The sequence below is a fragment of the Brachycentrus maculatus genome, unplaced genomic scaffold (genome assembly GCF_059751285.1).
Source record: "Brachycentrus maculatus isolate JH-2025_06_01 unplaced genomic scaffold, ASM5975128v1 h1tg000086l, whole genome shotgun sequence".
Lineage (NCBI taxonomy): Eukaryota > Metazoa > Arthropoda > Insecta > Trichoptera > Brachycentridae > Brachycentrus > Brachycentrus maculatus.
In genome coordinates this window covers 955,959-970,384 of record NW_028280840.1, presented here as the reverse complement: position 1 = coordinate 970,384, position 14,426 = coordinate 955,959, and the positions used below count along the sequence as shown (strand labels likewise).

The following is a 14,426-nucleotide window of genomic DNA, read 5'->3' as shown; positions in this document are numbered from 1 at the left end:
CTTAAACGAGGTAATTGGATTGAATTCTACTTTTATTTACATATATATGATAATATGTCACGCTTCGTCTTATTAAGACATTATCAAATACATAGAGTGTTTGATAATGTCTTAATAAGACGAAACGCGTCACATATTATCATATAAATGTAAATAAAAGTAGAATTCAATCCAATTACCTTGTTTAATTTTAGATACACAGTTGTCTCGATTATCCGACCTTAACCGGCCGTCGCAAGGTTGGATAAACAAAAAGGTTGGAAAGCACGGAAAATGATATTACACTTTATACACTTTTCAAATATGTACATATAACATAACTGAATGTAACAAACTAAAACATCAAAATGCACTTACGGCAAAGTAATAAAACATGTTTTACAATAGGTATATACATACTCACGTACAATGCAGTGAACTACGAAACTAAACTTAAGCATGAGTAAAAAACGTCTATGATTGTCATACTGGTAAGTCGAATAACTCAGAAGGTCAGATAACCGAAGGTCGGATAACCGAGACTCTACTGTATAACCCAAAATTTTAAATGGAATACTACCAACTGTCTGCAGTTACAATAAATATGAAATACATATACCGGTAGAATATTTGAAAATATCAATGTGACTTACCAATTTTCGGCACATATAGGTTGAGGTAGAGGCAGTCTTCGGAGAAGTTCTTGAGAAGGGGAAGCAGCTTCTCGAGGTGGGCCACCCGCGCGCGGGGGTGCTGCAGGAGCGCCTCCTGCGGGGTGGGCATGGCGGGCGGCTGCTGGGGGCACGCCGGGGCGAAGCGGTCTGCGAGACGGGTGTTCCGCCACTGACTCGGGGTCACAGGGGGCATATACCTAAAAATATGTACATGAAATGTCTAATGCGGAAACATTTTCCAAATTAAAAATTTATAAAATAATAATCTCATCCACTTTCTGTTAACCTTCCCTCCCGGTGAAATATATTTACAAATGTATTTACAAATATTTATAAATGTGATATAAAATTTAGTATATACGGGGTCAGATTTTTTGTATTTCTTTAATGTAATTATGTATTATATGAAAGTATTATAATATAAAATTATCCATTTGCAGCGACGGAAATAAAAATACACGAACTTTTCTCATGTCATTATACGCGCATGTCGTAACGTGTTTACTGCGCCAGTAGTAGATTGCGCCAGATCGTCTTATGCGGCGGTCGTGCTACTACGTTAGCTATTGCGGCTACTTGCAATGTATTTTTTCTCATTTTTAGACAATTATCAAAACTAACATTACAAAATTGTTACATTTCAACTTCAACTTTGGTCAATAAAAGCAACATTTAGGAATATTCACATTTTTCCCGTTTTTAAACAATCTTGTTCATGTGGTGTACAAATACATATCACCGGTGCACGCGGTTGCAAGTTTTTATCACATTAAGGAAAGGTTGAGAACTCACTGCCTACCTGATATTATTCCCATTTGTATCGAATTCTAAAATGTATTTATTTAAATGGAATACTGAGTACATAATAGTTTTTTAAACCCTAAATATTTATTCATTCTTCAAACCCTCATCTACACCTGATAATTCATAGGGTACTACATCATATAAATGCAATGTGTTCTTGATCATTAACACATAAAGGAAAGGTGATCGGCCATCCGCTTCAGGTTCCAGTCCAAGGTAACATTTAATAAATATTGAAGCGAAAAAAACACATTTTATTTATTTGACCTCCTCCCCCATGGGAGTTGAAACCGGGACCTCCAATATGATAGCCAAGCGTGCTGACTAAGTAGAAAAAACCCAGATATATGAACAAATATGTATTTGACTAGACAAATTTTGTGAAAAAAAAGGTACCTGGTCAAATCGAGTATTATCACTCTAAGGTATATTATGTTATTTATAATGAAATACTGATTTACTAAGAAGGCATTTAGCATGAATAAAAAAATATGTTTCAATGAAATTATTCAAGAAAGACATAATTAAAATGCATGTTTTATAAGAAGACAAAGAATGAGTTTTAAAGAAATTTTTAACTAAACAGACATTTTCCTCCTACAGACTAAAGAGTAGTAATTACGCCATTAGATACAAAATCAAAAGCAACCGCAATATTTCTCAGCTATTCATCATTCAAAATACGTAAATAATATCCTTTTCTTCTAAAGGGATGAATTGTGTTATCGATTGGAAATACCACAAAGCCTTTCATGGCCCAGGAAGATATGAAAGTTAAAATATTTGAGGGATGGAGGGATTGAAAAAAAAACATTTTTATTGTGAATATAAAATAGATGGCTAATAAAAACATATCTGTGTAGGTTTCGTGAAATACGGAGGATGTCTATATAGAAAAGGGGTATTATTCCAATTTTCATAGATTATGAAGAACTTATGTGGAAGAGAGCTTATCATAACAGTTTGTAAATATTTCTCCCAGTACATGGAATTCATTTAAAGTGAGCGAAAATCTCAAATCGTAGAGATAAAGGTGTATTTTTTTAAATTATATAATTTCTGAAATTTGAAATACCTAGAAGAGAAGATGTCAAAGATGAAGACTGTCAAAAAATTTCATATTTTCATATAATATTTGAAATACAATTAACCTGAGGATTTTTTGTAGGCTTTCAAGGATGTAAACTGGTTTTGATGTTTTCGTATTTTTTAAAGAAATGTTTCGGATTGAAATATTTTCAAATAAAATTTTATCAAATCGCAATGCAAAATATTCCATAACGAAATAATGTAAATATATGGAAATTCATTTATATTGATGCAAAGGAGTTAAAGTGATTTACATAATTTGTTTTCCGAATTCATAGTGTAATAGTAAGCGCGTTTAGCTACCATGCTAGAGCCCTGGGATATATTCCCAGGGAGGGCTAAAATAAAATATTATAAAAATATTAAATATCACCTTAACTGATATCTACAGAGCAGGGTCGATCACTATGCCTTCGTGTGAGAAAAAATCAAGATAATACTGCGTCGATAAGATGGAGTGTCCTATGCACTATTGGGTGCGGACAAGGATAAGAAGAGAACAAATTATTTTATTATTTATTGATTAGACATAAACTTTGTGGAATGACTTGATGCTCGAAAATTCATCAATATTATTGTCTATGTTCCCATTAACTCTAGTCCAGCCCCTTAAACCACCCCCCAGTTATTACCCCACCTATCTCTCCCGATAACTGAACAGTTTTTCGCTCGTTACTTTTTGTGATCACCTGTCGATGAATACATCTATAGTTTTCAAAACTAGTCTTGTGAAATGAAGCTTAATTATTGGTAATGCAATTGTTTAATTTTAAATACTCAAGAAATAATTAATAAAGGAAATATGCGAGATCGAAGATGTCGTAAGGTGGGAAAGGTAACGAAGGAGACAATGGTATGCGCATGTTAGGAGAATGGAACCATCCAGACTCCCCCACATTGTACCGTACAGCCAACCCTTAGGTTGGCCGTACAGACTCCCGGGCAGACCACCAAAGAGATAGATCGACAGCTGGACATCGACATCGCAGAAGGCTATTCCCTCCTGAAAATAGGCCACAAGGCCTACAACAAGCAGAAGAAGAAATATAAATAATTTAGTCTTAATTTATTGTCACTAATTATTAAGTATGTAATTTTGCAAACCTGAGACTGCCAAGCGGTGGCGTCGCGTAGGGCACCCCCAGAAAGGCCTCGACGGGGGGATGCGCGTGCACTATGATTCCCCTCAGCGGGCCGTACTTGGTGCGCACCACGCGCGTGGAGTACTTGTGCAGGGGCAGCGACGTGCCGCCCGCGCACACCGTCATCGCGAGCGCCAACAGCACGACTCCCCAGCTCGCCCACTGGACGTTACATCTCCCGAACCCCCTATCCTTCCTACTTCCATCCTGGTAACATCTCTTCGTTTCTCTGTCACCATCTTCTTCCATTCTTGTCTCACCTTCTCTGTTGTTTGCGTCATCATCCGACGCGAGCTCCTCCGTCCTTTCATTCGATATTTGTACGTTTATGGGATTTTCTTCCAATTTAATTTGCCTAACCCTATATATTTTACACGGCTCGATACATACCTTCCTTAAATTACAAGTATAATCGAAATCTGAGAACTTGCGCGGTAAATTTTGCGATATGTTTGAAAAGTCATCTCGTATTTTTAGGTTATTTCTAAGACACGAACAATGAAACACGTTTTTAGTTCTGGAAAAACCGCACTCACTATTCAAATCGGTTATTTTAACGTCGTGCTCCGAATTTTTCATACGCCTTTTATGCGTGTACCGATTTTGCGTATCACAGGAATAAGAAAGAATAGAGTTTCCGTCTTCTTTACTACGGTAAGGGGTTCCTGAAAACGTTCCGTAATTATGGCGATCACGTAAAATGTTATCACTGATCGTGTTATTGTGTTCACGGGGAGGGAATAAACAAAGGGTTTTTGGAGCATTCGAGGAACGGATTTCTTTTTTCCAATAATATTTTGAATTTCTACCAGTTCGCCAGCCTGTATACTTGCGTTCAATATTGTAAATTAGAGAATTTAATGACGTTTCTCTTATACACACATTTTGAAAACTCGAAAGATTTTCGGTAATGTTTCTATCGATGAACGTAACTAAATGGTTCCATTCGCCAAAAAGAGGGAATACGATATTAAAAAAATCGCGCGATGTAAGTTTCAGACCTATTATTTTGCTACGAAGGAATTTGGAATAATATTTCGACGAGATCTTGACAATGCTGCATAATCGTCCGCGCACTTTTGGTGGATGTTTCGTTCTACTGGACCCCCGATGGATGTTTTCCATTCGACCAGAGCATTTCCAGCTCTTTTCGCGGATAGCTCCGTCGCGGACATGGTCGTCTACCAGAGGTACGTTCGGCTTGACTTGTCGTGGCTGAATGTCCCTGGTGGCGCGCGGCTGGCGAGGGGGGCGCATGTCGGAGCACGCGCGAGAGCGGCCGCAGCCCTAGAGCTCCGCGCCCACGCAGGCCCCATGCGCGCGAGAGCTCCAGGGCCGCCCAGTACATCCGGGCCAGGACATTCTATTTAGTTGCTTTTCCTTGCCACGCATTTGATGTATCTGTAAATAAAATGAAATTGTTTTGAAACCTTTCATTTCACTCAAAATTATCACAATATGCACAAATATCAAAAATATTTTGAGAGAGGCATTTTTTTTGTAATGAACCACTTAAAGAAATTGTAATAATGATTACTCAATTTAGATTAAGAAGATATTGTGTTCAAAATAATTTTCTGCAAAGTTATCAGATTTAATTACATTTTTTGAAAGAATTCAAGAACAATATAAGTTGGAATAATAATAAATATACACTGGCAGCATTGAAATTTTAATTTAAAATTTAAAACATTTCTGTCACTTGAAATTCTAAAATTTGAGCAGTGATATAGTAGTCAATTATGGGTAGAGTGGTGAATGTTTCAATGTATAATAAACTCACTAAAACTAGTCATTTACCAACCAGTAGCTAAAAATATTTGTATATAAAAAAAATTATGTTGAAAAATCAATAAAATCCTTAATAATCAACGGTGACACTTTTGATATATTATGCATAATACGGACGAAATAATGTTAAGCTGACAGTAAATGTAACGGTATAATATTTTTTCGAATCATTTCAACATTCCAAATGTGTTGGTTATCACCTCCGGTAGCATTGCCCCAATAAACGTAATGTACTCAGACTCGGCTAGAGCAGGCAAAAGGTTTGGCGTCAATTTATTATCGGATTCAATTAAACCCACCATACCGCCACCACCCAACAGAATAAATCTGCCAAGCCTCCTAGTTCATACCCGCAATTCTGTATTAATAAGTTGCATCTAGATCCGTATCGGTTTGTACGATATTTTGCAATAAATTGTTGGTTGTAAAAAAGAACAAGGTTTTAATTTAGCGAAAGAATGGGAATGATTATAGGATAAAAGGTGCCCGCAGCAGAGTAAATTGCTTACGTGCCCTCGGGAGACAGTCACGTTTCCACAATGCATGCTTTTACCCGGAACTTTACGTAGGTAGTAGATGAATGGCCAAGGTTTAATTCAGAGACTTTTTTGTTTTGTTAGAGCTTTATCTTGCGCCATTACCACTTCGAAAGCAATCACTATTTACTTTTAATTAAGTTTCCAATTTTCTGTAAAGAAACAAAGAGATTATTTAACAGCGGGAATTTATAACGTAAACGAGATTTATTTGGTAATCTGATTTGACTACTACAATGGACAAATTCCTTAGAATTGAATAGGATAACGAATTGTTTGTTTAAATTTACTTCAATCTACCCTTTATAATTCAAAAGAGATCTTAAGTGAATGATTCAATATCCTTAGAAATAATCTCCCAAGCTTTTAATTTTGTTAATAAGAAACTCGTTTGACTGACACCATCAAAGAATATTTTAGGATACTTTATAATGTATTTAATTATTAATATAATATATCTTGTTAAGAAACAGTATTTTTAATTAGAGAAAAAAATAATAAATAACATTTAGGTGATCTTTTTATGAATGTTTATATTTTTCAAATTTTATATTTTAAATCGAAATCGGCTAAGAAACCAGCGTCGTGGATTCAATTTCCGCTAATTGTAAAATGAATTCGGAAAGTATTAATTTTCAATAAACTATAGGTGTTCATGGCGTGTATCTTTCTTATCTTCACGACCCTCTAATTAGAGGTTTGAGGGTTATTTGTTTTTTATTTAATAAATTATTACTTTTTAAATACATATTTCCAACTATTTGTAATCCATATGACCCATTTTTTAGATGTATTCATTCTGTCTGATTGAAATGTTTTATGCAAATATGTCTTTATTTATGACGTTGAATTATTTTATTTTAATTAATCAGAATTGAAACTCATAATGTACAAAATATTGTTATCTTAATAAAATCCTCATCTATGTTGACACATAAAAACAATATTGATAACAACCCCTGCATTAGGTGTTTCAAATACAAATTTTAGTTCTGCCATCCATCCAATGAGATTTCATATAAAATATGTATAAAATAAATCAATTATAAAGTATTTTCTTTATCCCTACAAAAATCTCTCAATTGCGACAATAATTCAGCATTTGTGTACAAATATTGTCAATAAAATAGTAATATATGAGAATCACTTCATTTCTATCTTAGTTTATTTTTTTTTAATATATGAATAAGTCAAAAGTGTTACACATCATAACAACGATGATGTTATGAAGCATCAAAGGTTAGATTAGGTAGAAATATAAAGATGTTACGATAGAAACTCTTTATGTCATCATTATATGTCGCTCACTACTTTCGTACTTGTTATCATACACATAGCCACACTCCTCTGAGACCGAGACATCTGCCCTTTGTTCAGATATTTAGAATATCCAAGAGACAACGAGACCATCTGGACAGTTGTACCTGGCTTTGTTAGCTCAGAAACATATACCAGTATATTTATCTAGTAAACTACATATATAAAGCCAGTCCTTATAATAAAGAACTTACAAAGATATAAAATCTTTAGTATAAAATAGCACAACGATCACTAAACAGAGTTCCCGGGAAACTAACTCTATATTATAAGAGAAAGTTTGTTTTATCAGAATGTCTTCTTCTAGTTTTATTATCACTCTGAGTCAGAATTGAGTTTATCCAACGTAATAATGTCGAGGACGAGTAATGTTTATTTTGGCAGGGCTAACTTCATTCCGAGTTTCAATTAACGAACATCAAAACAACTGCCATATTTTTTTAACCTAGCCCCAAAGAGTCTATGGTTTTAATTAAAATAATTCACGGAGATGAATATATATACTAACCTTCGGGGAAAGTACGTGAATTTTGTATTTCGCATCCTCATTATAATTTTTTAATATTTTTCTAGAAGTTAGTAAAACAGTTTATTTCAGTAGATTCTAATTGTTACGCGTATAATGTTTGAACGAAAATAAAAATATAAAATATTTACTCAAATCTGTAAAAAATATTATAAATTCATCCATATATGTACACACGATCAAACATACAATCACATTAACGGAAATAAATGATAATAACAAATCCTTGTCTACAATTTAATTCAATTTGGAAAGATTTTTAATATTCTGTTACGAAGTATGAATAGTGGGTTGTACATTAAAATGAAAAATAATTACAAAAAATACAATTTTGATCATTGTGAAAAAGGGTTAAATATTAATTTTTAATAAATTCAAATATTTAAACTTATTTTTAAAAAATCCTCCTTTAAATATGTGAGAATCAATTTTAAAACACTCCAAAATGATTCACGTAAAAAGAAAAACATAGAGCATACATATGTTTTTTTATCTATTGATTTATATTATATTTACAATCTGGTTACTGTTTTATGAATCTCTCGAAGCACGATATCAGGAAATACGTAACTAAGTGAAAAAAAATCTAACCCATTTTGTGTCTTTTTTTAATAACAACCTAACATAAGGCTAATAAACCCTGTATTTATTTATTTCCCAGATAGTATTTTGGCAAAACGCTTATGTACATAATTGCGTGGTCACAACTTTTACTCCCATAAAATATGAACGTTCAAATCATTTATATTATCTACTTCCTTTTGCAAGGGTCACCAGTTGCGGAAGTGAACGCATTTCGACCTAATTCCTTTTGTCTTATTGGAAAAGTTAACTTCTCTTTGCGGTCAGATTGTGTTGACTTTTCGCGGAAAAGAAGGGAAAAGGTGGCATTATAACAGACAAAACGTTATTGGAAAATAAATTGAATACCAACTTTTCCTCTTTGACTACTATATTGATATCATACATTTGTAGGCCATTATGAAAACTAGCTAGAATTTTTGCGATTTTGAGTAATTTTTATCAGCTAATATTTTTTTATGTTTCTTAAAAAACTTTCCTATAGTTATTTTGTACATACAAAATAAGGTCCTTCATAAATGTGGAAAAAATAATGCTTCATGTGAATACCTGAACTAGTTTATTTTAGCAACAGAGTGTGGGGTTCAGGGATTGAATGTTGGCGGGAGAAAAATAAATATTATACGAGTATAAGATACTTATTCGCTCAGATATTATATACTCGTAGTAAGATAATTTTTAGTTTGATACCTTGAGCGGTATTTGAAAACAATTATTATATTAACACATTGTCTGTATATTATGAACATATTTATATATACATAAACGTTAACATATATATGAAATTTAAATAAAATAGTTAAAATTAATATATTTTTTAAATCATCCAGGTAATGTACACCTACCTATTTATCTTGCGAAAAATACAATTTTGTTAAGGAAACCAACGTATTTAAAGAAACCATGTCACGTTTTAAAAGGATACAGAAACTTTTCTCTATTTTATAAGTACGATATCCTTTCTATTCACGCGAACCTACATAACATAACGCGAAGGAATACATAATAATACATGCTTCCAGTCAATGTGTGCGTGAATACATTATCCGAATATACACAAAACGAAATCGAACCGAGCAAATGCGAATTTCTCATTCGGACCTTCTCATGTTGCCACAGGATATTCAGGAAATTCATGTGAACTAACGTACGTACAAACTACATACATCATTTACCTTTTCAAACAGTCAACATCAGTTCAAGAAATTTCAGAAAATATTTATTTTGCAATTTGAGTGAAATAAAAAAAATGACGGATCGAAACATTAATTTAAATATACATCAAATGTTCTTACAAGACCAAAGAAACTTGTTATTAATAATAATAATAAGAAAGTATTGAACATCAATTAATATTACGTATTCACAAAAATCCCTCTATAATAGCTAAAAAAACGCAAAAGTCACAAAATACAAGGCAGAAACTAAATGAACAGATAATTTAATGAAAAACTTACTTTGGTTATGATGTCATTATTTTTATATTTAATTTCTGATATTTATTCCATTGATTCCAACAAAAAAATTGACGAGAAATTACATACATAATGTCTTAATTTGTTTTGGCAAAACATAAATTTCTATCAATTTAATTAACAATAAATACCCATTAAAGTTTTTTTTAGGATCTCTGTTATTAATATTTTATAAATTAGTATTTTATCGGAAGCTGGGCAGATACGCAATCAACAACACCTTCCTCTATTACACGTGAATAGTAAGTTGATCAAATATTATTTCAAAACCTCCATTTAATAAAAACTCCAAGTCCAATTTAGATAAAAAACGCGTTATTAAAAATGAAGTCTGTTTTTTCCAAAGATTTATACAATTTAACAAGTATTATATTTTTGATTTTAATGAATATATAGAAACATTTGACAAACCATTTGAAAATATCCAAAAATATTCCATTTACCCAATACATATTGTTTCTGTTTAATGTTTCCTGCAAGGATACACATGATATGTAGGTTTAAATATTTAAAGGGTTTGTGGTACCATAAGACGATTAAACTACCACCAACAGCAAAATGCTTAATACACTCGTCCATTATATAACTACCTACATAAATTGATAAACTTAACTATACTCAAAACTCATCTCATCATAAATGAGGATGTAAAAGATTATAATAATTTCAAAAAGGAAATTAAGAAATTAATAGATTTCAACCACCAAATTGACTTTTAAAGATAAAGAATATTTGTGTTTAAATAATGCAATATTTTATAAGAAGTTGATAAAGCATAGATTAATTGACAATTTACTAAATAAATCTTATTGTAATTTCAGTGGATTATATATTTTTTTAAGGGTACTTCTTCCCTTAACACGAACAGTAAGCTCTTTAAGGGAGGTAACTCCTTCCAAAAATACTGTATTATTAAAGATTATTTTAACTATTAATTATTTTGTCTCCAAAACACAATAAATGTTAATTAATGATTAAAATCATAACCATCCTCAAACTTAAATTTTCTTGAAATGTAATAATCACTTTTTCTCCATATTTATTCATTCCTATATTTGTACTTGTGTGAAAGCAACATGTGATGGCAGTCACATGTTGCTTTTTTGATACAAGTACAGACACATTAATCATATCTAATTAAATTCCAAAACTGAATATTATCAAACAATGATTAATTTTGAACTTGTATATTTCCATTTATTCTATGTAGAAAATGAACCGCTTTTTTATTGCACGTATTTCAGTCTAAAAACATAAATCAAAATAAAAACCTTTAATCTTTTATATAAAATTATCAAATAACACATATAATACTGTTGTTTTTACTATTGAGTAGTAATAATATGGATTTTAAAAAATCACGTGGGGGAAGGAAGAAGGGGAAGAGTCAGTTAGTCTATCCTCTATTAATAATAGACAATACATTTTTTTTTAATTTGGTTGGTTGGAAGATATTGCTTCTTAGTAACGAAATTACCAATGTACATTTAGGTAAACAACAAATTTAATTGAAAAAAAGCCTTGACTTAGAACATATATAAATAGATATTTGCAAAAGCCCGATATCACATCTTGATATAAGTATAGCACTGACATATAGATTTTATTTTACTCTCAAAAAAATTAAAGGAATGATGGAGTCTAAAATAATTTATTTAAAAAAAACGTATTTGATCTGCGGTAAAAGTTGCTTTGCGAGTGATTTATTTATTATTTTCATTAAAAAAATAGACAAAAAAAAACAAAGACGTTTATTTTACATTTTTGTAAGTGTAAAATTTTCATAAAGAAATAAAGACAATTTTTTAATATTAACATTAAAATATTATCAGAAATATAAATAAAATTTAAAAAAACGTGATTAATTTAGTATATTTTTACAGATCTAAACGAAAAGAAAAAAAAGAAAAAAGGAAAAGAAGAACCACAATTCAATTAACAATAAAAGCTTTAATTGAAAGAGTGACGATTGTTCTCTTTTGAATGTGGACTATTTTTAAAAAAGTCAAATAATAACGAGATTTATAACAAAATTTTCCAAATGAAAAAATTTTAAATATTTTTTATACACGTTATTATTTGACAGATCTGGAGAAACTCATACATTCTTTAAAATATTACATCAAAATCAACATACATATACATAAAATCAATTATAACACATAAAAACTACAACTTACTGTAAAATATTAAAATCTACTCTTTAAAAATTTAAGTGATTTCCTTCATTGCCTTTAATAATGAAATAATCTTTTGTAAAATCACATTTTGTGAATAAATTGCGTGAAAATTCGAAGTAAAATACCCATGGGACACATTTACCTATGTGACGAGGCATTAAAAATTAAATTTTAATCCGAGATGTTTAACAAGACTCCTGTACGTTTTACATTACGACAATAAAAAGTATATCGGATTTAGGACCTAGTTGGTTAATTATATAAAACTTAAAAACTTTTACATAAAATATCACACAAAATAACCAAAAATATCCCTAATAATATATAACCAGCATTTTTCATTGAAAATAATTTTTAAATAATTGTAAACACAATGTAATCATGGAAATATATTAGACGACTGTGGAAGTTTGTACATTGGTATGACTTCAACCACCAGATGACCAACGACCAGAAAATTCAAAACAAGAATCAGAAAACATTAATTTTGTTTGAGTAATAATAATTTTTCTGAATTAGCATTTAATAGATAATCACAAATCAAACACAATAACGTAGAAATCTTAAATTATTAATGCGAAAAGCCATAAACTGCATCATTTTGAAACAATAGAAATTCATAAAAATATCAATAACAATAAACCCATAGTTAAAAAATATGACAATGACTAAAGCCTCCCCCCTATTATCTGTGACCCCACTTATAAGAAATAAAAATAAAAATTCAATTAAAAAAAAAATAAGAAACAGCTCCTACTCCCTCTTCAACCTTCAAAGTCCCAAGAACCCAACTCTAAAATTTAGACTTTATTTCACATACGATGTTTAAAAATGACGCGGAATGCATCGTAACACGTGTCCTAGTAGATTTTAGGAAATAATGGTATTTACTAAGTAAAACTTAAATTAAAAATGGATAGATTTTACCACAAAGTGACTGCCGAATCAATAAACTAAAATAAAAAATAATTGCTATAATTAGAGATAATCCATATTTGTGAACAAGTATTTGCACACACTCAAAATGTGGTATATACATAAAACGTAAAATATTCATTTTCATTTAAGCAGGTTTCTTCAATAACACATTTGTTTAAGCCCTTCTCTTGAAGCCGATATTTGTTTTTTTTTGTCTTTTTCTATCACCATTATAAAGGAAAATTACATTTTCTGAAACACCGTGCACATAGCGCCCCAAACACATTCATCTATCCCCTTTCTTACTCAATTCCAATCGATTCTAGGATTATTACGAAAAAAAAACCAAGAAGGCCTATCCCGCTTTCCTGTATTTCATTTCCCATTGTATTGGGAAAAATCTTTAAACATTTCCCAAGTACGTGTTCCGAATAAGACAAAGGTTTTACATCTAAGCCATTTACAATTATTTAACATGATACAAATGAAAGTTGGGACTTATCTTTATTGGGTCCTGAATTTGTAACTGTTTTTTTTCTTCTTCATTTTAGTTAGAATGTAAACCTTAATAAATATTATTAGTATGGTGATAATCTTTATTTAATACTTTTTTTCTGCCAGTATTTCTTTTATTGTTTATTGTCCACGTACATAGTGTAGTTATTAGCGCGTTAAGTTATCGTGTCGGATGTATCAGGTTCACAATCTTATATTGTTTTATCATATTATTTTATGACTTCTCAATATAGATGAAGGAGAATTTCGAGGTCTGGGCATTTACGGGGCTTACGATTGACGAAGGCTGGTTGGAGTGATCACTTTACACCACGTGTAACATTCACCAATTCTACCCATGATCGACAATCACACTACTCGTTTACTACTAGTTTCAAATGTCAAAATGATTAACTTAAAACGCCATTTGCAAAAATTATAACATCATTCGATAAAGTTATTAATTTTGCGCAACTCTGTGTATAAAAAGTAGGTACTTACAAAAAAGTAAATATTCAAAATTTAGTTCTATGTTTAATATCACTCAAATCCAAAAAATTAAATCTGAATAGTTTAAATTTCTTACGTTGAAATTAAAAAGGTATTTTGGGTAGGTTTAGATACTTTAATACATTTTTTTATGAGAATATATAAAACGATCCTGTCAAATTGAATATACATACATGTATACTGTGTATAAAGTAAAAACATGAACGACCTAATGACATTTAGAAACTTCTGTAAATGCCTTTACTTATATATTACCATATTAATAACGTCTACGCCTTTATTGAGTAACCAATAAAAAAATCTTTAATATAGCGTGCTTGCTGAATTTTTTTAAATAACATTGTTATTTTGGTCGCTTGTTGAAAATAATGCTATTATTCCTGACTAAACAGGCACTTTAAACATTAA

The 14,426-nt window shown here is 31.1% G+C and overlaps 1 protein-coding gene across 1 annotated transcript in view; it reads right to left on the bottom strand.

The window, feature by feature from the left end:
• LOC148310859 (uncharacterized) overlaps positions 1-14,426 on the bottom strand; it is a 339,367-nt gene that overhangs the window by 168,860 nt on the left and 156,081 nt on the right. The window contains exons 3-4 of the mRNA XM_088257619.1: positions 3,651-5,089; positions 633-850 (exon numbers count right to left, since the gene is read on the bottom strand). Of these exons, the coding sequence (XP_088113745.1) occupies positions 633-850; positions 3,651-4,945 (1,513 nt within the window). The 5' untranslated portion in view covers positions 4,946-5,089. The remainder of the gene's footprint in view (positions 1-632; positions 851-3,650; positions 5,090-14,426) is intronic.